This window comes from Arachis stenosperma, chromosome 1 (genome assembly GCF_014773155.1).
Source record: "Arachis stenosperma cultivar V10309 chromosome 1, arast.V10309.gnm1.PFL2, whole genome shotgun sequence".
In the NCBI taxonomy this organism is placed as follows: Eukaryota; Viridiplantae; Streptophyta; class Magnoliopsida; order Fabales; family Fabaceae; genus Arachis; species Arachis stenosperma.
In genome coordinates this window covers 131,206,977-131,233,876 of record NC_080377.1, presented here as the reverse complement: position 1 = coordinate 131,233,876, position 26,900 = coordinate 131,206,977, and the positions used below count along the sequence as shown (strand labels likewise).

General features: G+C 35.4%; 3 protein-coding genes across 3 annotated transcripts; 1 reads left to right on the top strand and 2 right to left on the bottom strand.

Moving 5' to 3' along the window:
• Positions 1-737: 737 nt before the first annotated feature.
• On the top strand, positions 738-7,240 carry LOC130933355 (uncharacterized). The gene is made up of 14 exons (XM_057862950.1): positions 738-1,212; positions 2,101-2,191; positions 2,411-2,495; positions 2,773-2,857; positions 3,084-3,153; positions 3,741-3,810; positions 4,503-4,548; positions 4,662-4,905; positions 4,985-5,190; positions 5,513-5,587; positions 6,061-6,130; positions 6,319-6,399; positions 6,776-6,855; positions 6,932-7,240. The coding sequence occupies exons 1-14, from the start codon at positions 1,097-1,099 to the stop codon at positions 7,008-7,010; spliced, it is 1,398 nt and encodes a 465-aa protein (XP_057718933.1). The 5' UTR covers positions 738-1,096; the 3' UTR covers positions 7,011-7,240.
• Positions 7,241-19,237: 11,997 nt separating this feature from the next.
• On the bottom strand, positions 19,238-21,136 carry LOC130935039 (uncharacterized). Its single transcript, XM_057864588.1, has 2 exons — positions 20,822-21,136; positions 19,238-19,783 (listed from the first exon to the last, which is right to left on the bottom strand). Exons 1-2 carry the CDS (start codon positions 21,134-21,136, stop codon positions 19,238-19,240), a joined length of 861 nt encoding a protein of 286 aa, XP_057720571.1.
• Positions 21,137-21,501: 365 nt separating this feature from the next.
• On the bottom strand, positions 21,502-22,159 carry LOC130935032 (protein ALP1-like). Its single transcript, XM_057864578.1, has 2 exons — positions 22,057-22,159; positions 21,502-21,965 (listed from the first exon to the last, which is right to left on the bottom strand). The coding sequence occupies exons 1-2, from the start codon at positions 22,157-22,159 to the stop codon at positions 21,502-21,504; spliced, it is 567 nt and encodes a 188-aa protein (XP_057720561.1).
• Between the last annotated feature and the right edge of the window lie 4,741 nt (positions 22,160-26,900).

The window sequence follows — 26,900 nt, the reverse complement described above, 5'->3', positions numbered from 1 at the left end:
TCACAAAAAAAAAAACATGGATTTACAAGTATGGTTTAATATTTTTTTATATTTACTATTAGTCTCACAGGAAATTTTTTTAATTTAATATTAAAATAATATGTATTGATATCGCAATTTAATTACTAGAAAAGTAATATTAAAGGATATCTTAATAAAAAATGAATTTAATTATTATAAAATATTTTAAAAGATATTTTGGTAAAAACATAATTTAATTACTAGAAAAATAATTTATTAAAAGATATTTTAGTACACAAAATTTAATCACAAAAAATAAAATTTTTATTAAATTATATTTTTTTTATAAAAAATAATTTATTTTTTTAAATTGAGTAAAATTGACATTAGTTAACACAAAAATTTTAAAGAAAATTTTTTTAAAATTATAAGAAAATAAAATATATATTCTATAAATAGAGAATGTGAGAATGTTATTTTAACATTTAAAAAAAAAATGAAATTTTTTCATAAAAATAATTATTTTTTATATTAATTACGTAAATAATCATCTAAAAAAATATGATTACAGTTACACAACAATATTAAACATTTTACACCGTTTAGCGCATCAAAATTAAATTCATAATCTTTAACAAAAAAAATATGTTGGATTATGTTTTAATTGTTTCTAAATTAAACTTTTTCATTTATTATTTTCTAAAAAGATGACATAGAGAGTAAATAAATGGGTTTTGTTTTATATTCATAAAATTGGGAAAAGATGATGAAAGAAAACAAAGTGGATTGATTTGCGTTATTGAATGAATTCTTCATTCATTCATTCATATTCATATTCAGTCAGCACCACCACCCTTTTACTTCGCTTTCCTCTTTCACATGGCGCCCACTCAAACAAAACTCCACAAACCCCTTTCCTTTCTTTTCTATCTATTTCCCTAGCTAGCCTCTGATTCTCTCTGTGTGTGTCAGTGTCACCGTAAATTACTGCACTCAAAGTTAGGGCTTTTGTTCTCTTTTGGATTGAAGGAAAAAGAATCTGTCTTTCTTAGTTTTTGTGATTGTTTCGGTTGTGAGTGGGTTTGGGAATTTGGGTTTTTTTTCTGTGTGCTTGATTGAAGAACAGAAAAAGAAGATGAGTTGGCGGAGGGTGTTGAAGTCTGCGCAGGCACTTGCTGCACACACCTTTCTGTTGTGCTTCACTGTTTTGCTTGTTCTCAAGCTCGATCACCGTCTCTATTCATCTTGGTGGTTAGTCTCTTCTTCTTCTTCTTTTTTTTTTTGTGCTCATTATTTATTTATTTCAGAAAGTTTTATTTTTGGGGGCTGTAATTTGCTTTCGTTGCATGTTGAATTTGGGTTGTCTTTTTGAAAAAAAATTGTTTTTGATGGTTTTATTGAGGGTTAGTGAGCTGGGCAGGCATTTGCTTTTTTTTTTTTTTTTTGAAGCTGTGTTTTCTTACCGTGGCTTCTGTTGAATTTGTGGGTTTCAGTTATGATGATTGTTGTTACTGTTATTTCTTTGAGTTGATGAAGCTTTTACACCTTTTTTGTTTGTTTGTTTTGTGATTGAGAAAGTGAAGTGGGGTTGAGTGATTGTGATTGTTGTGACTGGTCCTACATGCAATGTCTTCTCTAAATCTTAAGGGAAAGTCTCAAATGAGATAGAATTTGTTAATCATTGTCCCTCTGATCAACCCAAATATGGCAAAGGTTAACTTCAGTGATTAAATTTTCCAGTGATCAATATGGCTACTGATGTACCTTATTATTGAAAGTGTTGGTGACGCTTGTGACGGGTTTCAACAATTGGAAATGGTCACAATCACAATATCTGAGCTACTGATAATAGTAATTGTAATGTCTTCCCTCAATTTCTTGTCCACAGTTCTCAACACCCTTGTGTAGAGGATGTTAAAGAATAACATATTATGATCCTTTATGTTTTTCCCCCTTATTTTTTTTGGTTTTTGTGCAAGTCCATCAAGTTCAGAGTGTATTCTAGCAAATAAACAGGAAACCAAGAACAGAAAATGGAAAAGTTCCACAAAAATATGATTAGTTTGATTGTGCTATCTGAGGTTTGACATTTTAGAATACAGAAGTTTTTTGCTATCTGACTTTGACTTTGATCAACAGGATAATATTTTTCCCTCTTTGGATGTTTCATGCTGTTGTGGCTCGAGGAAGGTTTTCACTACCAGCGCCATCAGCCCCGCGTAATCGAAATGTAAGCCATTTTAATTTCTAATGAAATTTGAGAGCATTTTGAGTAGTTTGGGAAACTTCAGAACCATTGGTTGTTTGTGTGTTGTTCTTTGACTATTGTCGATAATTTAAACCCCAAGATATGGTTGTTGGCTCCTCCTTTTTCTCTTTTACAAAATATTATTATGAAGTGGATTTTTTTCGATGATCAAATGCGAGACTAATTTCTGTTTTATGACAGTGGGCACCGTGCCATGCCGTCGTTGCAATGCCATTGCTTATTGCATTTGAATTGCTCCTTTGTATATATCTTGAGAGCTTATATGGTACATCAAAATTCCTTACCTTTTTCTCTTCGTAATTTGGGATTTTCATTTATTTTCATGCATTCAATGTATATTTTAGTAGTCTTTGTGTGGAGTATTTATTTAGAAATAAATTTTTAAGTTGGTATGATTTATTCATCTGGTTAGATTGAAGCTGATTAATTCCTACAATAGAATTGTGAGAATTTAAAAAACTTTCTTGTAAAAGGCTTAAGTTCCTGAAGTGACATCAATGCAAGTTATCCAATTATACTAATGCATTTGTATTTTTGCACAGTTCGTCACTTTCCAGCAGTCAATCTGAAGATTGTGTTCCTTCCCTTACTAATATTTGAAATCATCATTCTCATTGACAATTTCAGGTACTTGTCCTGGATAGTTTTGCTAAAACATACTTTTTAGGCTGGTTATTTTCTTCCATTACTAATGTTTGTGCTGTCCTTTTTCTTTCTACTTCCTTGAACAATTAGATACCGGTTATTGGTGACCATTAGGTTTGTTATGAAGTGCTTTGTAAAATTGGTTGGTGTGGGTTCATCCTCATTATTATTTCTCAGCAATACCAATCAATGTATGTTTTCTGTGCAGAATGTGTAGGGCTCTAATGCCAGGAGATGAAGAGAACATGAGTGATGAGGCGATATGGGAAACTCTTCCTGTAAGCCTTTTCATATCAATAACAATCTTTTGAAAAGATCCGTAAAAGAAAACATGCAAAACCGGCTGCGTTTTTCAAATTATAGTTGGAAAGAGTGATCGAGATGGATTTTGCATTAACCAAGATGCCTTCACTACCAAGATTCTTTTTGGTCAAGAGTGTTTCCTGCATTCTTCTGTTTATCTGTTTCTCTTGTCAACGCATAGTTCTATGCTTAGCTTTACCTTTCTAAAAGCAAAACTTCGCTAGGTTTTATATGTCATTAAAGAAACCGTAATGTTTTCCATTTTCATGCTCTCGTTTTTGCTATAATTTTTCATATAAATATAAAACTATATGGTTGTTTGGTCCCTTTAGTTGACTCTACCTGGTGGAGAAAAGGTCTCCGATGTGTGGCCTTTTCATAGAAGTCATTTAACCTTATTAAGAATTGCTCTTGGTTCAGTTAATTACTTAATTTCTTTGTGATGGTTATGTAATTGCCAATGTGACCTTGACTTTTCATTATTCAGTGCTCAAATACTTATAATTTGAAGTTCATAGTCATTTCACGAATTTGATTAATAATGTTTGTCTGCTTTTTGCAGCACTTTTGGGTTGCAATCTCTATGGTCTTCTTCATTGCTGCTACAGTGTTCACACTCCTAAAACTTAGTGGTATGTTGCTTCCCTAAAGTTTAATGAATGAATGTTTTCTTTTAGTATTATTATTGTTATTATTGTTAAACTCACATAGCAAATTTCTTTGTCATGTGATCTATCGTGTAATATTGCCATGTGAATGATGTACATTTTGTTATTCCTTTCCTCAACATTTTCCCAGGCAAAATAAGATTCTTTATATTCACAAAAAATGAAAACATTTATTTTTAATAAATAAATGCCTAATATCACTCTTCTGGACTGTAGTTTATGATTCATAATGTGTTTTAAACAAAGTGGCATTACTTTTTCCCATTTTATGACATTCTTTGAGTGGCAGTGTGTTCCAAAATGGTCATTTTTCATGCTTTCTATTGCAGAAAGAAACTTGAAGAGTAGTATGCTGTAAATGAACTCTTGCTATTGAAATATACATGCATGGATACCTACTACGTTTGGATTAGATTTTGTATCTATTTTATATATGGACACACATTGAATGGCCATAGAAAATCAGGATGTAACTTATTAATTCACAAATACAAATATGGTATTTATGTTGTGAAATTTAGACCGTTGGAATTTGTGATAACGTTTAAGTGGAGACCGAATTTTTCTTTTTAATCACTCCTCTTGCTTTTGCATAAGATATCTTATATTCATAAGTTAATCCTTCTTTAAGGCCCTGTTTTTCTTGTCTAATACAGGTGATGTAGGTGCTCTGGGCTGGTGGGACTTATTTATTAACTTTGCGTAGGTTTCCTTGTCTTGTGGCCTAGAATGTACTTCAATGAATAGCTTTGTATTTCTTAAAATGTTTGATTGAGAGTATAACATAAGGTTTTCATTGATCTATTATTCTGCAGCATTGCCGAGTGTTTTGCTTTTCTTGTATGTACAAAGTGGTCTAATCCGGTGATTCATAGAAATCCAAGAGAAGCCAGTTCTTCTTCTACTACTGTTAGATATCTTGACTGGAACGGCGGTTTAGTTGTTTCTTCCGAGGAAAATCAACATCCAGAGAGAATGTGTAGCCTGCAAGACATAGGAGGCCATTTCATGAAAGTACCGATTATTATATTCCAGATTCTTCTTTGTATGTACTTGGAGGTAGGTAATATTACCGAATTGTGTGCTTGGCAATCATTGAGATACTATATTAAAAGATCTGAGCTGTTTTACATTTCAGGGGACACCTGCTTGTGCCAGAAAGATACCTCTACTGATACTTTTCTCTCCCCTTTTCACGCTGCAAGGTGCTGGTGTACTGTTAGCTGGATCTAAGTTAGTGGAGAAACTTGTTTTGCTGCTAAACAGTGGAGCTGGTGGGGGAATTTATATTAGAATTTCTTCAACAGCTCATGATTGCTTGGGGTTCTTACACCATGGTTCTAGGTAATTTTTTTCTATAATCGTGATTGTTGGTGGTAACTTTTAATTAGAAAATCTGTTGTTTGGCTCAGACCTGTTTGCATTCAATTCGTTGAAACAAACTTAACTCACATCATTTCTGTGTTTGCAATGGTGTCTTTGAACCCCTTGGATGGCTATTATCCTGAATTTGTTTCCTTATTATTTTTAACACGATGATGATTGTAGTTGTAAAATCCAATGTCTATTACAATCGAAGTTTTCAAAATGCAAATTTGTGATCTTGTTGGATTACCATAAATGTGTGTAAGATTTGGCAACTGAATCTGACAATTCATTGAAGCAGGTTACTAGGTTGGTGGTCAATTGATGAAGGTAGTCGGGAAGAACAGGCACGCTTATACCAAGAGGGAGCATCTGGGTAAGCATTATTTATTTCATTGTCTAAATTTGCTCAGGAAATATAATTTCCGTGTTGTTTCACATGTCACATACAACATGTCGCGGAGCTCTTTTTTTTTGTTTAATTATTATTTTTATTTCTACTATGAAACTTAACTTCTGCATATTTGAGAATATGAATATAACCTTATTTGAGAATATAATTATATTCATGGTGGCAGATATTACTTGTTATGTTTGGTTTGTACTTGCCTAATCTGTTTTGTATATCTTGGCAACTTCTTATTTGCCTATTATTTTAAATTTTGCTGCATACCCATGCAGGTATAATGAGTACTATCTTTAATTATTCTGTTAGAACCTATTTGATTTTATGAGTACTATCTTTAATACATCCTTGCCCTCTGTAATGATACATTTGGAATGTATTGAATATGTTCACGTAATAATTATTTTTGGTGATCCTTGTACATTGGGCTTTCAACTGTGCAGGTATAATACGTTCTGCGGGTATCCACCTGAGATTGTTAAGAAAATGCCTAAAAAAGATCTCGCTGAGGAGGTGATGACAGTTCTTATAATACATATAGATAAAAATTTATGGTGAATATAAGCGTATGTTTTATGATTGAAATAATCTGCTCAGGTTTTTGTTTATGTTCACCTGTTCAATTATCTTAGGTGCAAAATTTCTAAATAAGTCAGTGACTCGTTTTAGTTCATAGCATGCTCAAAATTGTCTAATGTCAGGTTTGGAGACTCCAGGCAGCTCTTGGTGAACAGACAGAAATTACGAAATACAGCCAGCAAGAGTATGAAAGACTTCAAAATGTAAGACTTCTAATGTTCTTTAATCCCTTGTAGAGTTATAGCTATGTGCTTATCCTATGAATTTTCAACATACAAAGTAAGTACTGATGTTTAATGCAGTAAATGGTATCTTTCTATTACAACATTCTTCGTATAAATCTTGGTGCATACTAGGCTTAACACTAAATATTATTTGGTAGATCTTTGTTTTTATACATTGTTTGATGGCATGAATCAACATTTATTAATCATATGAAAGGCATGTGAAAATATGTGACCAAGTTGGTGAGTGTAATAAGTAATCTATTATGCATTTCTGAATTCTGCTCATTTTTCTTTTTTTGGATCCATCTTAAGTCTTCGTTTAGCTAATCTGTGTTCATATGTTGTGTATCAGGAAAAAGTGTTGTGTAGAGTTTGTTTCGAGGGAGAGATAAGCGTTGTACTTCTCCCATGCCGGCATCACATCCTTTGCATGTAAGAAGAATCAAGTATTTGATGTTTTCGCATTGTGTTCATGATTTGGCCTTATACTTGTTTCCTTGAACTGCAGCAATTGCTCTGAGAAATGCAAGAATTGCCCGATTTGCCGCGTCACCATCGCAGAGCGGCTACCTGTGTATGATGTTTAGGTTCCAACTTGGCAAGCCTTTATTTATTTTAATTTTTGGTGCAAGGCCATAGAAGAAGAAAGAGGATGACTAGGGTTGAGAAGACTGGTTTTAACAGGGTGAATATTTTGGTGCAGTTTTGGCAGTGATATTTTAATTTCAATGCCAACTTGTTGATTTGTCTAATTAATACAGGTCCATAGAGTAGGAAGAATAGAGCTTGCATTAAATACATGGGATTTTGAGTTTGATTTTGATTTTGTTTTGCTTTTACTCCCATATATGTAATTTTAATTTTAATTTGTATATATATATATACACCAAAGTTTTTTACAGGTTCTGAATGAATGAATTTGGTTAGTGTAATGAATTAGAACTCCTCCCCAATCCTCCTTTGTTTTTCTCTATTATTTATTGATTTAGCTGGATTCTTTCTAGTGTGCTTTTGTGGAAATGGTTTTAAGAATTGATGTTTGATGATTGAAAGGTATAAATTCAAAGAGAAATGTAATAATTACTTTGAAAAATGTAATTTAAGGTGTAACCTTTCAGTCCACAAATCTTGTTATGAAAGACAACGAGCTTATTGTAAAATTGAAACTAAATGATGAGTTTGATATATTATATATAGATGTTTATACCTTTTCTTGATTGTGCATTCCACTATGATGCAGTGAAAGCTTTTCCAAAGTTGTACTATTTTATGTCATAATTATGTTTCCTAGTTGCAATTATCTGGTAACGAAACAAGAGTAGTCTTTTTAAGTAAAGTTCACTGCATAAATCTGATGTGGTAATTGCATTTTAGTAACATTTCTGAGTAGATTACATCTTGAAAATAGCATATTAACTTTGTCTTTTATTAACACCTGGCCAAAAGTAAGTTCTATATGTAACTCTTGTTACAAAGTTTTATCAAGTCACAACCAAATAATGTAAATATATATATTTGTTTTTGTCCACAGTATCTCTCAACTCGATAGGATAGACCAAGGACTAATCCATTGCAGATTAAATATTATGACTTTTTGAACTAATATAATTGTTTGCTACATTTATTATGGGGTATATTAGCTATACAATACTTTTGAATTGCTATTATTGTACAACTCTAACATTAAAGATGTATTCTTGAACCCAAAAAAAATGATGTATTGAAATTAATGTCCTATTTAAACATTATTTTCTTATGTTTCAACATTATGATAGGGGTAAAAAATTTAGATAACCTACCAAACATTTAGATATTATTCATAAAATTTTAGGTTCAAATTCTTACTTCAGTATATTAAAAACGAAACATTATATCTATATAAGTGAATATATATATATATACTATCAAAATCAATGTTAAAATACAATTTAATTTTACATAGTTATTCAATTGATTTATGCGTTTAAATAATTTTTCAAGTAGTCAACTCGCGATAATATTCTTCGAGACCACCACAGAAATTTTAGTAAAGTTTTTTTTTTTATTGGTCAGGACTAAAGCTTTTCATGCAAGTTTGGGAACATGCTTTTTGGGTATCCTCTTCGGACTTTCAATTGTATTCCAAAAAAAAAAAAAAACAATTTAACGCTTATATTGAAGTAGACTCCGGAATTGCTTTGGACTTCTATCAAAATTATTTGAACAATTTTCGTATAGTCCTTCCTCTTGTTACACAGCTATCCAGTCATTGCTTGAAAAAGATTGTTATTCATGTGTTTAGAGAAGATAATAGTTGCATATATGCATTAACCAAACTTGGTCACACTCAATCTCCCTTTGTAGTAGTTTATAATTCTCTTTTCTCTACATATTTTGAGTACAATTTATTAAGAAAAAATTTTGTTTTAAGTTAGAAATTGAGTTCGATTTATGTGTTAAAGTGACTTTTATCTTGAATAAAAGTTAAAGAAGTTTGAGTATTTAGAAATTAAAGGTTTTGATGCTAAGATTGAAAGTATACTTTTGAAGGGATGTGGAAGTAAGAGTAGTTGATTATTTGGTGATATGGAGGTATGTGTAATTAAGCAGTGATGCAGAGGTACATTTAATAATATAGGTGATGCGGAGGTGTGTGTATATAATTAGAGATGTGGAGGCGTAATAAAGAAGAAGAAAATGAGGAGCCATTGATGCACAACTGTTTCGTGGTACATCTTGTGCTTAATTGAGTGGATTTTATCCACTATTCTCACATTTATTCACAGAATCCGCATGTTTTACCCTTTCCTTCCTGATTTTGTGCTATGATTGAAAACATGTTTCTTGACCTTAAAGTTGCTATGTTTAATCCTCTCTTATTACCATTTGATGCCTTGATATGTGTGTTAAGTGTTTTCAGAGATTACAGGGCAGGAATGACTTAGAAAATGGAAAGGAAGCATACAAAAGTAGAAGGAAAGAATACAAGAAGTTGAAGGAATTGCTAAGCTGTCAACCCTGACCTCTTCGCACTCAATTGATCATAACCTGAGCTACAGAGGTCCAAATGAGGCGGTTTTAGTTGCGTTGGAAAGCTAACATCCGGGGCTTCGCAAGGATATACAATTTGTCATAGTTGACCTGGCGTTTGGGGATGCGCACGCGCAAAGCACGCGTACGCGTGGATTGTGCGAAAGTTCAGTGACGCGTATGCGTGCATGACGCGTACGCGTGCATGAGCCACGTTCTGTACGTACCCGGTGATTGACCCAGTTTTCGGCCCAAAAAACACAGATTAGAGGTTGCAGAGTGGAGGAATGAAGGACATCACTTCTTATTCACACAATTTAGGTTTTAGATGTAGTTTCTAGAGAGGGAGGCTCTCTCCTCTCTCTAGGTTTTAGGATTCTTAAGTTTAGCTATTTTCAAATTCAGATTTCTACTCTACTTTAATTTAGTTTCTCTTCCACTCTTATTTATTCTAGCACTTTAGTTTCTCTTCTCTTGGTGATTTATTTATTTATCTACTCTAGTTTATGAATTCTCATGTTAGATTTAATTTTCTATTTAATGCAATTTGATGTATTTTATATTTACGATTGCTTTCTTCAATTTGTGTTATTGATGCTTTCAATTGATTGTTTGAATTTAATATTCTCATATTAATTTTCTATGTTTTTATTTTGTGCCTTCCAAGTGTTTGACAAAATGCTTGGGAGGATCTCAAATTAGACTTTTATGTTCTTGGCTTGGGATGGTAACTTAGGAACTCTTGAGTTACTAATGTCCAAGGAATTGATGATTGGGAGACATTAACTCTACTTCTCACTAATTGAATTGGTGGAGAGCTAGGACTTATGGACTTGGTTCAATATAGCTCATTTAAATTTTCTTTACTACTAGTTAGAGGATGACTCAATGGGATTGATCCTTGCCAATTCTCATGCTGTGGTTAGTGATAAGGATAGAGATCCTTGACCACCAAACCTTGCCAAGAGCTTTTCTAGTCATTTGATTTTCCTTTGCAATTTACTTTTCTTGTTTCCTTATTTCAAAAACCCCAAAAGATACCTTTACATAACCAATTATAAGAACACTTCCCTGCAATTCCTTGAGAGACGACCCGAGGTTTAAATACTTCGGTTATTAGTTTTATTAGGGGTTTGTACTTGTGACAACCAAATATTTTGTATGAAAGGATTTTAGTTGGTTTGGAAACTATACTTGCAACGAGAATTTATTTATGAATTCTAAACCGTCAAAAATCCGTTCATCAAAATGGCGCCGTTGCCGGGGAATTGCAAACGTATGCCTTATTATTGGTTATTATAAATATTTGCTTTTTGCTTGTTTGTTTGCTTTTGTTTTTAATTCTTATTAGCTACTATGAATTCTCACCCTTTTGGCTATGAGTCTGGTTACCATTGTGTTGCAGGAAGAGGAGATTACAATGAGAACATGCATCAAGGTTGGAACAACCAAAGATGGGAGGCGCCACAAGGATTTGATCAACCCTTTTGGCAACAAACTCCTCCAATGTGTTACAAGCAACAACCATTCTGTGATGCATATCAAGGCAATGGCTATGGTGGACCTTTCCGTGACAATCAACCTCCACCACACTATACCTATGAGCCCCCTCCTCAACATAACTTTGAACCACCATACTCACAAGCCACCCACTACCAAACACCCTTCTATGATCCTAATCCTTACCCACCATACCAACCACCTTATGAGCCATATGAACTGTATATAGAGCCACCCCAATTCCAACCCAACTACTTTCCAGAACCACCACCTCCATATTATAATATCCAAGCGGAACAAGAGTCAAGGGATCGTCTCAAGGAGACACTGCATCAATTTCAAGCAGCCGTTCATCAATTGGAGCAAGTGGTAAGCCAAAAAGCACACGACGCTTCCATAGCTAAAGAATCTCAACTTGAGAACAAGGAATTGAAGTGTGTTACGCAACAAGTGGACAAGATGGAGAGTGTTGAATCGCCACATCCTTATTATGATGAACCACCCTCATATCATGAACCTTTTCTCCCAAATAATGAACCCTCATATCCACCCCATCTCCAATAGATAACACTCTAAGTGTTCTTCTTTCAGAGCAAGGAGAGATGCAAAGGCCGACACAAGAGTTCCAAGGAACTGTGCTAAATTTTGTGGCCGTCTTGGGCGAGTTAATAAATCGATTAGCTTCCCAGTGGGTAGAGACTCTAGGAACTCCCATATATACATGTGGAGAATCTAATAGCATGGAGGAAGCCACGACAGTTGTAGAGGAAAAAGTGGTTGACGACCTAGGAGATGCTGAACCTCCAAGGGAATCTAGAGCTGTAGAGTATTTTCCCAAGAAGATTGAAATTAATGTTGAGGACGATCGTGCACAACCTCCAAGACATGTACCCTATGAAGAATTGGACGGAATAGATCAAGAAACAAGTTCCCTTGGTGAATATGATCAGGGAGCAAGTGAAGACCCTTCTTCGATTGAATCTGAGACTGATGTGGAAGTGGAAGCCCTTCGGCAAGGATGGAAGGGAGTTGAACATGGGTTATCCAGATCTTTGGAGACTTCTTTACCTAGGTTGCCGTCTAGTACATCGTTTGAGTGGGTAAGACTTATCTCTGTTCAAATTTCTATCCCACTTAAGTATGGTATTCTTGAAACGGACAGCCGACTTAAGAAGCTGCATGGCATCAAGCATAAGAGAAGACTGTTTAGTGGTTGGAGTTGCAATTCAAGACTCATCAAGGTTGCGACTGCAAGAGCTAGATGCAAAGGCTCGACTAGTGATTACTAGGTTCGATCTAAGAGATAAGTTTGGTACTTAATTGGGAATTAAGACTATCTGCACCCGGTCGGAGCGATGATGGTCCACTTACAGACGTGTGTAGAAACAAGATTTGGGATCCAGGTATACAAGAGGATCAAATTTGGGAGCTCAAAGCTTGTGACAAAGTTCATCAAGGCTTGAGGGATTTACATGATCTTAATAGAGCCGATTGGAATTGTAAGCATTGGTGGGGATTTCTGGACAAGTTCAAGCATAAGCCGCCATGACAAGGAGCTCACCACATGTCCAACTTAAGGACTTTAATTTTGGGAGCTCAAAGCTTGTGACGAAGTTCATCAAGGCTTGAGGGATTTACGTGATCTTAATAAAGCCTATTGGAATTGCAAGCATTGGTGGGGATTCCTGGACAAGTTCAAGCACAAGCCGCCATGACAAGGAGCTCACCACATGTCCAACTTAAGGACTTTAACTAAAAGTGCTAGGTGGGAGACAACTCATCATGATATGATCGTCCCCTTTTTATTCTTAATTTTGTTTTATTTTATTTCTATCAGTGTTAATTCTTAAGCTCTGCATCATCTGCATTTTGCAAAAAAAAAAAAAAGAAGAGAGAGCCTTCGACGCTTACGCATCTATGACGTGCACACGTCCTTGGGGGAATTGAATTTATGCCCAAGTTACAAAGGGTTCTGTGGGAGCCGTGCAGAAAGCATGCCCAACGCACAAGCTCACCCATGCGTACACGTACCTGACGCGTACGCGTCCCTCGCAGTTTCGGCGACCCACGCAGAAGTATGCATGGCGCGCACGCGTGCCCCTGGAAATCGGCATAGTTGAGTGTTTTGGCCGAAAGTTGTGCTGGCCTCGCGCTGAATTCACGCTAGAGGCATCGCCTCGATCACGCGTACGTGTACTGGACGCCTCCGCGTCCCTCTCCTTTCGCGTAACCCATGCGGACGCATGCAGTACGCGTGCACGTCGGTTGCGCCGCACCACTAAATCCCAGTGCCGCCAGTTTTCACTCTCTCCCACCCTCCAAATCCTAATTCTCTCTCAATCCTACTTCTTTTCTCACTTTCTTCTCATCCTTATTCTCTTTCATTCTCTTTTCCATACTGCATTTGCATACCTTCCTTCATTGCATTTTGATTTTATTCACATTTTTTCTTCTTTTCTAATTTCCTATTTTATCACTGGTGTTACATGTTCTTATTCAACTGTTGCAATTTTTTCTGAATTATTTTGGTGCTTCGTGACTTGTTTTAAACTGTTGGGTGTCATTAATTATAAGTCAATGCTAATTTCTTATGATACTTGTCTTCCATTTGCATTGATATGCACTTATATTGTCTTTCATTACCCACACTATCTCCCCCATTTTCGCAATTTTTGCACTATTGATATGCCATTTGCTTTTACTATTTTCTCACTTGTATGTTGTAGCTACCATATAGTTGATACCCTCATTATTAGGCATTAACCCACCCATATTTTATTTGTTTTTTATCTTTGTTTTTGGGTTACCTTCCTTCCTTTTTCTCTTCTTTCAGGATGGCCATCAAAAAAGAAAAGGGAAAAACTTTTAAATGGGGCAAATAACAAATCCATCTGCACAATCTATTAAAGAAAGAGCAGCGATTGTCGCTCACAACCCCCATCCACTTGCACGTCTTTGCATGCACCGAGGACAGTGCAACCTATAAGTGTCGGGAGGTCGATACCGACTTTCGCGGGTTAGTTAGTTCCTTCTCAACACCAACGTTTAATTTTCTATGTTAGTTCATTGTTACATTTGCATGATTGATTGCATGTTTGTTAGATTTTGTGCATATTCTACCACTGCTTGGTTGAATCAATAATCTCTTTTTCAAGAAACCTTTTTTTTATAGCATTTCACTAATTTGAATTAAAATTTTTATTGAACTTGTTTGAAGAAATATATTTTGGAACATGGTTTAAAGCTCGAACACACAAAATCTGTGAGATTTTGAGCCTAATTGATTGGTTGCATCTTTTCAACCAATGTTTTAATTTTGGTGTGTGTTGCTCTCTCTAAAATTGTGATATTTGTCTTGCTTAATTATATGTTTCCATCATTTAATATATGCATGCACTTATATGATTGAGGCCTTTGTTTCACTGAACTTACATACCCATATGGCCTTAACTCTTTCATTTTCCTTTGCAAACCAAAGTTGAGCCTATTTTACCCCTTTGTTCTTTACTTTAGCACATCATTAACTCTAAGCGTAAAACAATAATGTCCCTAATTTGAATTTTGGTTAGCTTAGACTAGTGAAAATGCTCATTATTGCTTGTTGTATTTTCTTTGTGATTGTGCTGGTTGTCTTATTCTACTTTGCTTATGTGTTCAATTGAATCTCTGGTACTATTAGTTTATGTATTGAAGTAATTAAGAATTAATGTTGTAAATGAGTTTTATTTGAAGTTTAGAAATTTTAAAAAAATCAAGTAATTGTCTAAAGTAAAATTTAAAAGTATTTACAAAGGTTTGATAAAAGAATAGTTTTACGGAGTAAAGTCAATTATTTGCATTTTGTTCATTACTTTATCGGCATTCATTGTCCCTAACGAGAACATGCGAGGACGACGTTCTCACCCCCCTACAGATTTCCCTTTCAGCAATAGGTTTAGGAATCCTTGGTGCAGAGCCGCGATTGAATATCGGAGATTTATGTAAATATGTATCCGTATTTTCTATAGTTAGTTTAATCTTAAACTTTTTCCTCGCCATTTATTGTCTTTGATTTTTAGAGGGGTAGGACTTGTATTTGAGAAACTTGAAATAAGTCTATGTATATAATATTATGTGAATATGTATATCTTTGAGATTAAGTGGTTAGGAGTAAACTTTTCGCTTTAATAATTAAAGTTTCGGTTTGTATTCGCAAAGGCTCAATACTAAATAAAGATAGTGTATAATAAAAAGGTTTAGAGGTAAGTAACGGCTAAGCTTTTAGTACGATCATGAGGTGCTAAAAGTTAAGGTGTTACATTATGGTATCAGAGCAGTTGTTTATGTTAGAGCCTTGGGAATAGACTGATTATGCTTCACTGAATACTCTGAGTGTCTGTCATGCATTAGGACTTGTCGTAATGACAATAGTTTGTGTTTCAGATGTATGATTGTCTATTATTTAACGTTGTTAGTTGACCGTTGCATTTCTCATGGTATTAGGTTTGGCCAACTTAATATTAATGATTCATGTATATGGAAACACTAATGGATTATCATAGACAAAATAGAAGTAATAGGTAACGCAAATAGTGGGTTTTGGAAGCATTAGAAGTTACATCTCGGAGTTGCTCGGTTATGTATCTTGTTCCTCCATAGTTTGTCTTGAAGTTTTATCTGAGATTTCTTTCTTAGAAAAGTGAACTAATTATTCTCCAATCATGTTCCTTGTTCATATGCATTTTTCCTTCGATCTTAACTGCATATGTTTGCTTGAATTCTTCGAGATACCCGCTTTTCCTGCGATATCAAGCCTACCTTGTAACTTCTGCTTTGCAATCACACTTCTACTCTATTATTTCTATACCATATGAAAATCTAAGTATTTTAAATTGTATATGTATCCATATGAATTGAGACTTTTTGTTTTTTTTTTTCATAAGGTATTTAAAAAAACATTAAAATAAAGTGTTGAAACTATGTAATGTTTTGTGTAATATCCTAATTTTCGAGAACGAAAATTTTTATAAGTGAGGTAGGATGTAAAATTTTTGATTTTTGAAAAATTAAATAATTAACTATTTATGAGTTATTATATTACATTGAGATGTAGTTTTTAAAAAAATTATTTTTAACAAAAAAATAATGAAATAAAATTTTATGATTATTGAAGTTTAATTTAATTATGATTTATTCTATTAAATTTAAATTATTTATTAAAAAATATTTTAATAAGACAAAAATTAAATTAATTTTTATTGTTATTATTATTACCATTATGATTATTATACTATTATCATTATTATTATTATTGTTATCATTATTAATTTATTATTATTACCATATTATCATTATTATATTATTATTTATTTCTTTCCTTTGGCCGAAACCATTAAGAAAACATGAATAAAGAAAAGTGAAACGTGGCTCATGTACAAGTGTATGTATATATATATATATATATAACCAATGTCACTAAGGTAGCGTTTGTTTGCAAGACTGAGACAGAGAGACAGAGACAGAAAGACAGAGACCAAGAGACAGAGACAGAAATAAGTATAGTATTGTGTTTGGTGTGATGGTGTACAAGACTGAGTTATGTCCCAGTATCGTGTTTGGTTTGAAGTAAAAGTTGAAGACTAAATTTGGAAACTTACTAAAATGCCCTTTAATATCAGCAAAGAACCCTAACCCTCCACCTCTCCCCGAAAACGATTTCGTTTTCGATAGTGGCCAACCCTCACCCCCTTTCTCCTGGTAGCCACCGTTCCTGCTCTCCTCTGCGGGCAACTGAGGCTGGATCCGGAGCCCCTGCCGCTTGGACCCTAGGTTTTCACTGGTGTTGCGTCCGATCGACGACGGCCCGTGGGGAGTGTTGCGGGGTTCGGCTGGGTGGACCCGGAAGCGCCAACTGTTTTGAGCCGCCGCTGCCGAATAGAAAGTTGAGGGTGTGCGTCGCGACGGAGCCGTAGCTGTGCCCAAGGTCGTCGCCGTTTGTGAGGTACCTTTTGCTTGCATTCCTGTCTTTTATGTTTTGCTCGTTTCTCAGAAACGTTAACTACTTGATATTTAATTTTGGCTTCTCTGTTCAGACCTGTCAACAATTTGCCGAAAATAGGATAGAATTTAGAAATTGAATTATTGAGTGAACGCATTTCTCAGGAGTTGCTGTGAAAACTTGCTCAGATATGTCTTCCAATGGTATTTCGTGTATGTATGTTGGACTATGAAATTGGATTTCTGCTGGCGAATATTATCTCTGCTGAGAGGAGAACTGAGGTTAATTAAACAGGTACATGTTCCAGCAAGTATGAAAAAATTAACCTTTTATCAGTTAAATAACCTGTTAAATTTGAGTTATTGATTTATTTGTCCACTTAACCATCTTCCTGGTTTAATCACTCATCATACAGTGTTGATGTGTAGTCAAATTTTTTTATTTGAACTTTGCCAAATGAGAGGTGACACAGTTAACAATTGAAATGCAAGTTATTGTAGAATTTTGCTTGTAATTCTTTGTGACATGTTTGCAACGAAAGTAGCTGTTAGACCGTTTTGCTGTAGTTAAAAGATCCTCGTAAGATGTATCCTGTACTTGGTTCTGTTGGTTCATGTAATTGTCTTGCAATTTAATGCAATTCAGAGTAGGGACTGTTCTGTGACCATACTTTACTGCTAAGTGTAGTAGCAAGTAATTTACCTAGATAATGCACTAGGCACACTGCATGCCTTGAATTTTTGTATGTATTAAGTTTTTTAGAATTACAAAATTTGTGGTTTCAATGAGTTTGTCCCTTTTGCTTCGTAGCAATTGTTCGTAGTGCAGTTGTTAGCAAGAGCCTTTTTGTGTGTGCCTGTGTATTAATTTGTTGTTGTATATGGTTGGGAGTGTTTATGCAAACTATCTTGTAGAAACTGTATAGACATTGTAATTGCGCAAAGTGGAAATGTTTTGGTGACTAATAATAGACCCTCCTACAAAGGATTTGTTCCTGTCTTGTTACATGATGGTGATTGTAAGTGGTTGACCGTATTGAATGTTGTTATAATGTAACCTGCTGTTTCTGAATGGTGATTCAGTTAACAATTTCTGAATCAGTGGAACCTGGCATACAAGTATACAGCAGTGTTGATGATATAGTATGTGTGGATGCTGAAACTGTGCTAAGAAACGTTGTTGCTGTTTTTTAAAAAAATCATAAGAACTGGTACAGAGACATGATATTGCAACCAAAAAATTTGTGTTACAATTCTGCATGTGTTTCATTTGAATCATCGCTGGTTGTTTCATATGTGAGTCGTTTGCTTCTGTTATATGTTGTGTAAAGTACATTAAAATTGTTTCAGTTACTGTTAAATGTGTAGGGTGGTTAGTAATGGCTTCCTCAAGTCGTAGATCAACAAGTGGTACGTACGGCAGCGGGAACATAACGAGAGACCAGTTTTGTGATTGTGGGTTACGAGCACCGTTACAAGTTTCAAATAGCGCGGCCAACCCGGGAAGAAAGTACTACGCGTGTCCAACAAGGCGATGTGGATGGTTTAGATGGGCAGGCCCAAATGTCAAGCCTTCTGACTCCGGAGATGATCGATCTTCTCAGCCTAACTTTGATTTTAAGCCGAGCGAACGAGTGGAAAGACTTAATGCTGAAGTTGTGTATCTGAAGTTTCTAATGTGCGTTCAACTTCTTGTTTCCCTTTTTTGTGTTGTGTTGATCATTGTAGTGTTGTGTAAGTTGTAGTATGGCCTTCGAAGTCAAATAGGGAATTCAGAAATTGTAATAAATATAGCACATACTTGGTATAAAAGATGGAAGGAATTCATATTTTGAACCAACATTGTGTCAAGCCCATTTTTGCCTGTGAGAGAAATTTCACCTCTCTTTGTATAAGTGGATATGTATTTTGACAATCATAATGTAGTTCTGAGGAAGGCATTTGGCTGCCAAATGTATAAACATTTTGCTTATGCGTGAGATGGATAACACTATTTCTATTGAAAAGAAATAAAACAGATTTTCTAGACTCACTAGGATGTAATCGTTGTAAGTTAAATCGTAGTACAAATTAATGTGCATGGAAAATGGAGGAACTTGTTAAGCTTGATAATCACCCACCATGGTATTCATCCAAAAAAGAGCAAAACAAAGGAAATTATGTAGTTAAGGAACGATAACATAGCAACACACAAAAGGGTACCAAACTGTGTACCGTGTTACACATGACAATGTTCTTAAATCCTAAGACCTAAGACTCAAAAAGTTAACACCCTTAACCATGGTTAATACCAGAATACACTGTTAATAAACTTAACTAGTCTTGTACTTCATATAATGGAACGCATAAGCGCAATCATTTGTGAATCTGACAAGCCCCAGAAATGTGCATACACATTAGGACTCTCGGCAAACTTCAGAATCGCCCTGACGACCTCGTCATCACCGAATCCAAGCTGTGTGAGCTTCTCGCCAACCTTCCACTTCTCGTTCACACCAACAATGGCATCAGCTATCAGCTGGGCATTCTTGCGCTGGTCAGCCGATGATTGCTGAATCTGGTCGGCCATCCTCTCCAGTACATCAACTTGTTTTCTCTTCCTCCCGCATAGCCTTGTGCTTCCGGCGGTCGCCCCGGCCTCAGAATGTGATGCTTGTCCTTGCGTTGCTGCAAATCCCTCTTGGTCTGGAGGTGGAGACATCTCAGACTGATCAAAGCCAGCAGCGGTGTCGTCGGTCTCCTCGTTAACCTGCTCCTCCGCATCGAAGCCACTTACGGCCCCGGCTCCCGTGGCTCTATCCCTGCCAAAGATACCTTCCAGCCGGTGAAACAAAGGAAATGGCTTGCCAGGAGTGTAGAACTTGGTAGGATGTGCCTGCGAAACATGTACACCGGAATTAGTAATGTTTAGGAAATAACACAATTACAAATAATCAAACTCGTGAAACAATACATGCGTAGTAATAACGAATCTGAATTAGTTGTCATTTGGGGTTAAATACATGAGTAGCTTATGAACTGGATGCAAAATCAAAGTGCTAAAAATGGTTACGCACAAAAGTGGCACAATGCATAAATAGCGTCCAAAAGGAAACATGAAAGGAAGAGGTTAAGGTATGGGGACGTGATATTGTTTTGAAATAAAAGGCTAATTAGTCACTTTGCAACAAGTCTTTTCATAACCTTATTAAGAAGAAAAACTGGTAAACATTTTTCTTTTACAAGTGGCTCATTAGTCACTATGCAACAAGTCTTTTCATAACCTTATTAAGAAGAAAAACTGGTAAACATTTTTCTTTTACAAGTGGCTCATTAGTCACTATGCAATAAGTCTTTTCATAACCTTATTAAGAAGCAAAAGTCAAACATTTTTCTTCTACAAGTGGCTAATTACTCACTATTCAGCAAGTCTTTTGAAAACCTTGTTAACAAGTAAAACTGAAACATTTTTCTTTTACAAGTGGCTAATTACTCACCATGCAACAAGTCTTTTGATAACCTTTTTAAGAATTAAAACTCAAACATTTTTCTGTTACAAGTGGCTGATATGTCACAGTGCAACAATACCTGAATAGTTAATCCTATTAGCTTGGTTCGTTAATTTCATTGCCATATCTCGGGATCAAAGAAAACAAACTAATTAGGGTGAACCAACAACATAATATACTTTTATAAAGTGTCATATATGTGTAATATTCATTACTATTTGGCAGAAGGTGATTGGGTTTGAATTGAATGGATTATATTTTGATGGAAGAAGTACGAAATGAAAATCTTAAAACGGATATTAGCATTTTTTTGATTAAATTATAACCAAGCATGAATGATTAAATTATAACCCCCTGGTCAAACAGTTATACTAAATTAACACAAAAATGGCAACCACCCAACGGAATTCCTAAAACACACGCACCTTCAACCAGGCATCAAGGACGTCTTTGCTGTCAACCTCTACACATTCTTTCTCGTTGTTCCATCCGAATCCGCTACAAGCAAGCATATCAGCGGCGTACTGGTATTTCTCCTTGAGCCGCTTGTGCTTATTCTTGCAATGCTTCGCGGTCAGTGTACAACCAGGGAAAGCCTCCAACATCTTCAAAGCCAGCTTCTCGAATGTTCCCGGTTTAAACTGCCCACAGTCAGCCCTCTGACCGTCAACGACAAACTCCTCCATGAAGCCAACAAAGGCCAGTGTCTCTTCATCACTCCACATTCGCTTGTTCTCCATTTCTTGCTTCCAAGATTAAGCTAATTAAAACCCTACATTAATAAGTTAAGTTAGAATAACATGTATTTTGCAAAGGTAATAAAATATGCCATCAAACCACACAAACGGATTACCAAAGACTTAGACATATCCAAAAATTAGTAAAACTGGTCTATGCCATAAGAAATGAAATCAGGAAAAAATACACAAGTAGTTTAATTATTACAACACTGGTCGTTGCCACGACAAACAGAAATAAAACAGCAAACAACAGCACAAACACACAGTAGCCGAAAATTAAAGAATGTGCTTTTACAATGTCTCAACACTCTACTATTCATACAAATTCACTTGCCGTCCTTACAACATCCCTAAAACACACAACGCTACTCCGTACGACTTGCACGCCACTCTTCATACATCTCATGTGCTATGTTGTCACGCCAGTGACTCCACTCGTTCGTGTTTTCGACCACATCGATCATTCCATGCTGTTCCTCGTCTCCATCGGGCGTAAATTCATCCAAAATGCTACCTTCCTCCTCCGGGTCCATTTCCATACTCTTTCGAATGAAATTTTGCAGCAAACAACAGGCAATAATTATTTGAAATTGCGTCTTTACGGGATAAAAGCTAGGGCTCCTTAAGATGGACCAGCGCTTCTTCAGCAAACCAAAGCATCGCTCAATGATATTCCTTGCAGACGAGTGTACCCGGTTAAAATATTCTTGGTAGTTGCGCGGTGCACGTGCTCCCTGGGCCCACTCTCTTACATGATATCGAGTCCCTCTATACGGTGCAAGAAACCCCGGACCATTTGTGTAGCCAGCATCAACTAAATAGTAATTACCTATGCACAAATAACGCAAACAACGTAAGAGGATAGCTATCATGAACTCAATCTAGATGTATATACTTAACTCTAGACATGGCAGAATTACCGTGGGGTATCTTAAAACTATTACGACGAGTTATTGCATCGCGAAGTACTCGTGAATCAGATGCCGAACCCTCCCATCCACTGAGTACGTACACAAAACCCATCTCCCGGTTACACACTCCTAACATGTTGGTGCATATTTTACCCTTTCTTGTGCGGTACCTTGCCCTCTAAGACTCCGGGACTGTCACCTCTATGTAAGTGCCATCTAATGCTCCCAAGCAACCCTACCATCCATAGAAAGCTATCATATTCAGATAGAGAATCCATCAGATAAACATCAATCACACAGAACATCGAATAAGGTCTACCTTAAACCTTCGCCATGTCGGGTCAACACAGTCCTCGGCAACTGGTGTAGCCTTCGCGAACAACATCCCTTGAATCCGTATTACAGCCTTCAAAACTTTATTAAAATACTTGCTAACTGTCTCGCCGGACCTACAAAATCTAACCTGTAGACTACGGTTTTTCTTGTGATGCGCTAAGATAATTAAAAAGGTCGCAACCTGCTCCGGCAGACTTACATGACTATCCTCTGTAAGTCCTCCCTGAACTTGCAGCAACTCACGCAAGTTAGCAAAGGCATTTGTGTTCATTCTCAACTCCCAGATACAATTCCTATCACCCTCACCAACAATACGCTCTAAGGCCTCACGTCTAATTCTACTATTCATTCTTCCCCCTAACAATAGTCGGCCACTAGTTCTACCCCTAAAGTAAACAAACAGCGTAAGCACAAAGAACAACATTCTTTCTTCATGGTTGGATCTCGTCTCTTCATAAAAAGACACGCATCGCTTAATAATTTCCGACCGATCCATTTCTTCCTAGCAAAATCGTTTCATAAAAAAAAGGCATAAACTTTCCAAACAACTCTTAATAAATCCCAAACAGGGAATGGCTGCTCAATAATAAAATATTTCTATGCGCAAATTTTAAGGTCTCAGGGAAAATAAAATAGAAAGTAAAACATTGTTTACACTCTTAAACTAACTATAACTACCAACAATACAATTAATCACGTAATTTGCATGCACATTCAACTGAGTAATATTATCATACAATCATGCTCAAAATTATCTATTACACATGAACGGTAGCTAACCTACTTACTAAAAATCCTTTCAGGTCAAAATATTAGAGAAATTGGCATACATTTCGATTATTTACTATCATTTAAAAATAGAAACAAAACTAAACTCATGATGCAGAACCTGACCTAGGGTAGATAGTCTCTTAAACCAGTCAATCAGCTTAAAACAACGAAATAGAGAGGGAAAAGTACAAGAGGATATACAAAATTATCAATTGCAAGAATAAAAGTAGTGTTCCTCTATACATAACTAATTACACAACTTCAGAATTTTCCTTACCATTTATTTATTAATCACGTGCTTTCTTCCTAACAAATGGTTACCAAATATTTTTATTAACTTCAAGAATATGAAAGACAAAACTTTACAGGGAGTATGCAGTTTGGGCATTGGGATTTTTACGAAAAGCATGGTTGACAACAAAGCAATGACAGCTTCTCAATTAGGATTCCGTCATTCATTTCATTTCTTCCCTAACTACAAACATAGCATCAGATTCACAAAAAATAAACACATCACAACCATGGACACAACTTCATACATTGTCAGTTGTCACGAACTATGAAAACCTAATTACAACATAAAAAATGGATTCTATTTGTCATATACAACGTGCACTGTCTTTCAATTGCATTCATGAATTAGATAAACACTGAACACATGCATAAATTCGAATTGACCATGCAATTTGTGGTGGTTAACCTTCTACACAGCTTGTTTCAATGAATAATCCTCTATGTTCAATTCTTACTATGCCTTTTTCAGGACCCCTAAACAGTAAATAAATCATTCAATCCACTTCAACCTTCTTCTCCCACTTCCCAAACCCAATAAACCACAAACAGAGCATAAGCCACAAAATGATTCACAACCGAACCCCTTCATACGAATTGGATAACACACCAATTGAAGACACCACAACCCAGATCAAAGAAAACGAGCTTAACTAACCTGGATACACGAAGCTGTGCTCGCAACAACTCCCAGATGGCCTCCACACCGACACCGAAGCTTCCCTCCAGTAGCTTCGTCGAACCACCAAATCTGTGAGGAAGCAACAACACATCACCAAAATGGAAGGCTCAGAAGAGGACGTGGGAAGTGCCAACGGCTTACCTTCAAGTTCTTCGTCTGGCGCGGTGGCTTCTCCTTTCACTCTGGACGCCGATCAGCACCTCCTTCAAGCAAGAAAGAGAAGATGTCCTCGAGTGGCTGGCAATATACTCGAGCCCTAATTTGAGATTTGCAAAGGGTAATGTTGGCATTACAAAATTACATTAGGGGTATTTTAGTGATAAAAGAATTGGTTGAAGTTCTGTCTCTGTCCCAGTCTCTAGTGTCCCCAAATTTTTGAAGCACTGAAATACTCAAATTATTGAGACAGAGACACAATTTTCAGTGCTAGTCTCTACCTCAACAAACACAATACTGAGTTCCTGTCCCCCAGTATCAATTCTAGTCTCTGCAAACAAACACTACCTAAAGGAACTAAGAAAGAAATGAACGTGGCTTGCATGCTATTATACTTATATATACTCATGACACTTAATAATACTTTCACACCACAAACCATCATTCATTAATAACATCATTCTCTTTTAGCACTTTCATTCATTATAGCCGAACTCCTTAGAAAGAAAAAGAAATGAAAGGACGTGGCTTATATGTATACATATATCTATGCAACCATGACACATGTTTTATTCATTTAATAACCAATGACACCTAATAAGCCTTACTACCACAAATCCTTATTAATCACCATCATCACTAATCATACTTTATTTTTTCTTCATGCATCACCGAATCAACTTTGAAAGAAAAAGAGAGACTAAGCCGTGAGTGAGAGGAACGAGAAACTATGGAACCTTAACCCTTCGGAGCTTGATTTTTTGTAATTCGTAATTCGATAAAAAATCTAATTTGATAAAAGTGTTTGTATCTTCTTTTTTTATACGTTGGCATCATTTTTGTTTAGTGGAAACTGACGGTGACGTAGCTCTCCTTCTTCTTGAGTTTGATCAATTAGAGTTTTAGGAGACATAGACGATTTCTGACGTTTTTTTCTTTAGTAGCTTGGTCAGAAAGCTTTTCCAAAATTCTCTTTGATTCTGATTTCGTATGGAAATAAGGGATTCGTTTTAAAATTATAAGTTTTTAATTTATGAATGCTCAAAAGCTTAATGAGTAATTGTAAATAATTTATGATTGTCTGGACTGGTTGAATGACGAATTTGTGTTGGATTTGTGACTGTGAAAATAATTGAATTTGATAAATATGTGTTTGATTTCCTGAATGTTTGAGAATGCTAAAGATTCTGATTTATAGCTGGTTGTGATGAGAGTTCTCGAAATTGTGGCTGTGAATAAATTATGTGTATGTTTTGGTAAAATGATGTAAGAATTGAGAATAGTGTATGGATGGAGATAAGTTAAGGAATGATGAAAGTAAGGAAGTCCGTGAGGGTGATAAAGTCTATTTTAAGAAAAAATTCTGCCAAATTTTTGTAAAATATAAGAAAATGTGATTTTATTTTGAAAATTTGATTTACAAGCTTATTTGAGAATATGACACTATGTTAGAAAAAGATTTAGTTTACATATTTACTCATAATTGAGAAAAGGATTTTTGTATTAAAAATTTGACTTATTGAAAGTGATCTTTGAGAATTGAAAATGGATTTATAATATTAAATTTAATTTGTTTGAATTATCAAGAAGGGATTTTTGAGAATTGAAGATGGTTTGGTATGAGTCATTGAAGGATGACAAAATCCGGATTTTAGAGAAAATACTGTAGAAACTTTTATAAAATTTCGAGGCTTGTTTAATGCGTTATTTAAAAGAAAATTTGATTTAAGAATCATATTAATTGATTTTGATTTATTAAAAAAAGTATAATATTTTGAGTTCAATCTATTAAGCAAAGATTTTGTTTTAAGTTTGGCATTGAGTTCGGTTTATGTATTAAAGTGACTTTTATCTTGAATAAAAGTTAAAGAAGTTTGGGTATTTAGAAATTAAAGGTTTTGATGCTAAGACTAAAAATATACTTTTGAAGGGATGTGGAGGTAAGAGTAGTTGATTATTTGGTGATATGGAGGTATGTGTAATTAAGCGGTGATGCAGAGGTATATTTAATAATATAGGTGATGCGGAGGTGTGTGTATGTAATTAGTGATATGGAGACATAATAAAGAAGAAGAAAATGAGGAGCCATGTATAAAAGAGATTACTGAAACGGATAATGAATCATGAAAAGTGTATGTCGAATGGGCCTTGTGCTAAAGTGCTAATGCGAAAGTGCCCGCTTGACTGATAGCCTAAGATTGCTAATGCGTGAATGTCTGCCTAACTGATAGCATATTGTATGTTAAACGGGTCTTTGTGCCAAATTGCTAATGCGAAAGTACCCGCCTATCTAATGGTCTGAGGTTGCTAATGCGGAAATATTCGCCTAACTGATAGCCTGTTTCTATCGTGATACCAAGATATTCTAACTGACATGGCTTTGCTCATGATGATAATTGTGTCTGATTGACACGGTAAAGAAACCATATTCGTGGTTCGCCTCGAATAACGTCGGGTTGGAAGTAGACAACTGACGCGTGAGCTCATGGCCTGCTTAGGACAGACATGCATCATATTGTTTCTGCATTTGCGTTTTGGTTGTGTTTTGCTTGTTGTATTTTCTTTGTGATTGTGCTGGTTGTCTTATTCTGCCTTGCTTGTGCATTCAATTGAATCT

Coding starts and splice junctions, on each gene's coding strand:
- LOC130933355 (XM_057862950.1), top strand. CDS start 1,097: ATGAGTTGGCGGAGGGTGTTGAAGTCTGCGCAGGCACTTGCTGCACAC. Junction 5,191..5,512: donor TTCTTACACCATGGTTCTAG/GTAATTTTTTTC, acceptor TCATTGAAGCAG/GTTACTAGGTTGGTGGTCAA. Junction 6,131..6,318: donor AAAAAGATCTCGCTGAGGAG/GTGATGACAGTT, acceptor GTCTAATGTCAG/GTTTGGAGACTCCAGGCAGC.
- LOC130935039 (XM_057864588.1), bottom strand. CDS start 21,136: ATGGAGAACAAGCGAATGTGGAGTGATGAAGAGACACTGGCCTTTGTT. Junction 19,784..20,821: donor TCCTTGATGCCTGGTTGAAG/GTGCGTGTGTTT, acceptor CATGTTTCGCAG/GCACATCCTACCAAGTTCTA.
- LOC130935032 (XM_057864578.1), bottom strand. CDS start 22,159: ATGGGTTTTGTGTACGTACTCAGTGGATGGGAGGGTTCGGCATCTGAT. Junction 21,966..22,056: donor TAGTTTTAAGATACCCCACG/GTAATTCTGCCA, acceptor ATTTGTGCATAG/GTAATTACTATTTAGTTGAT.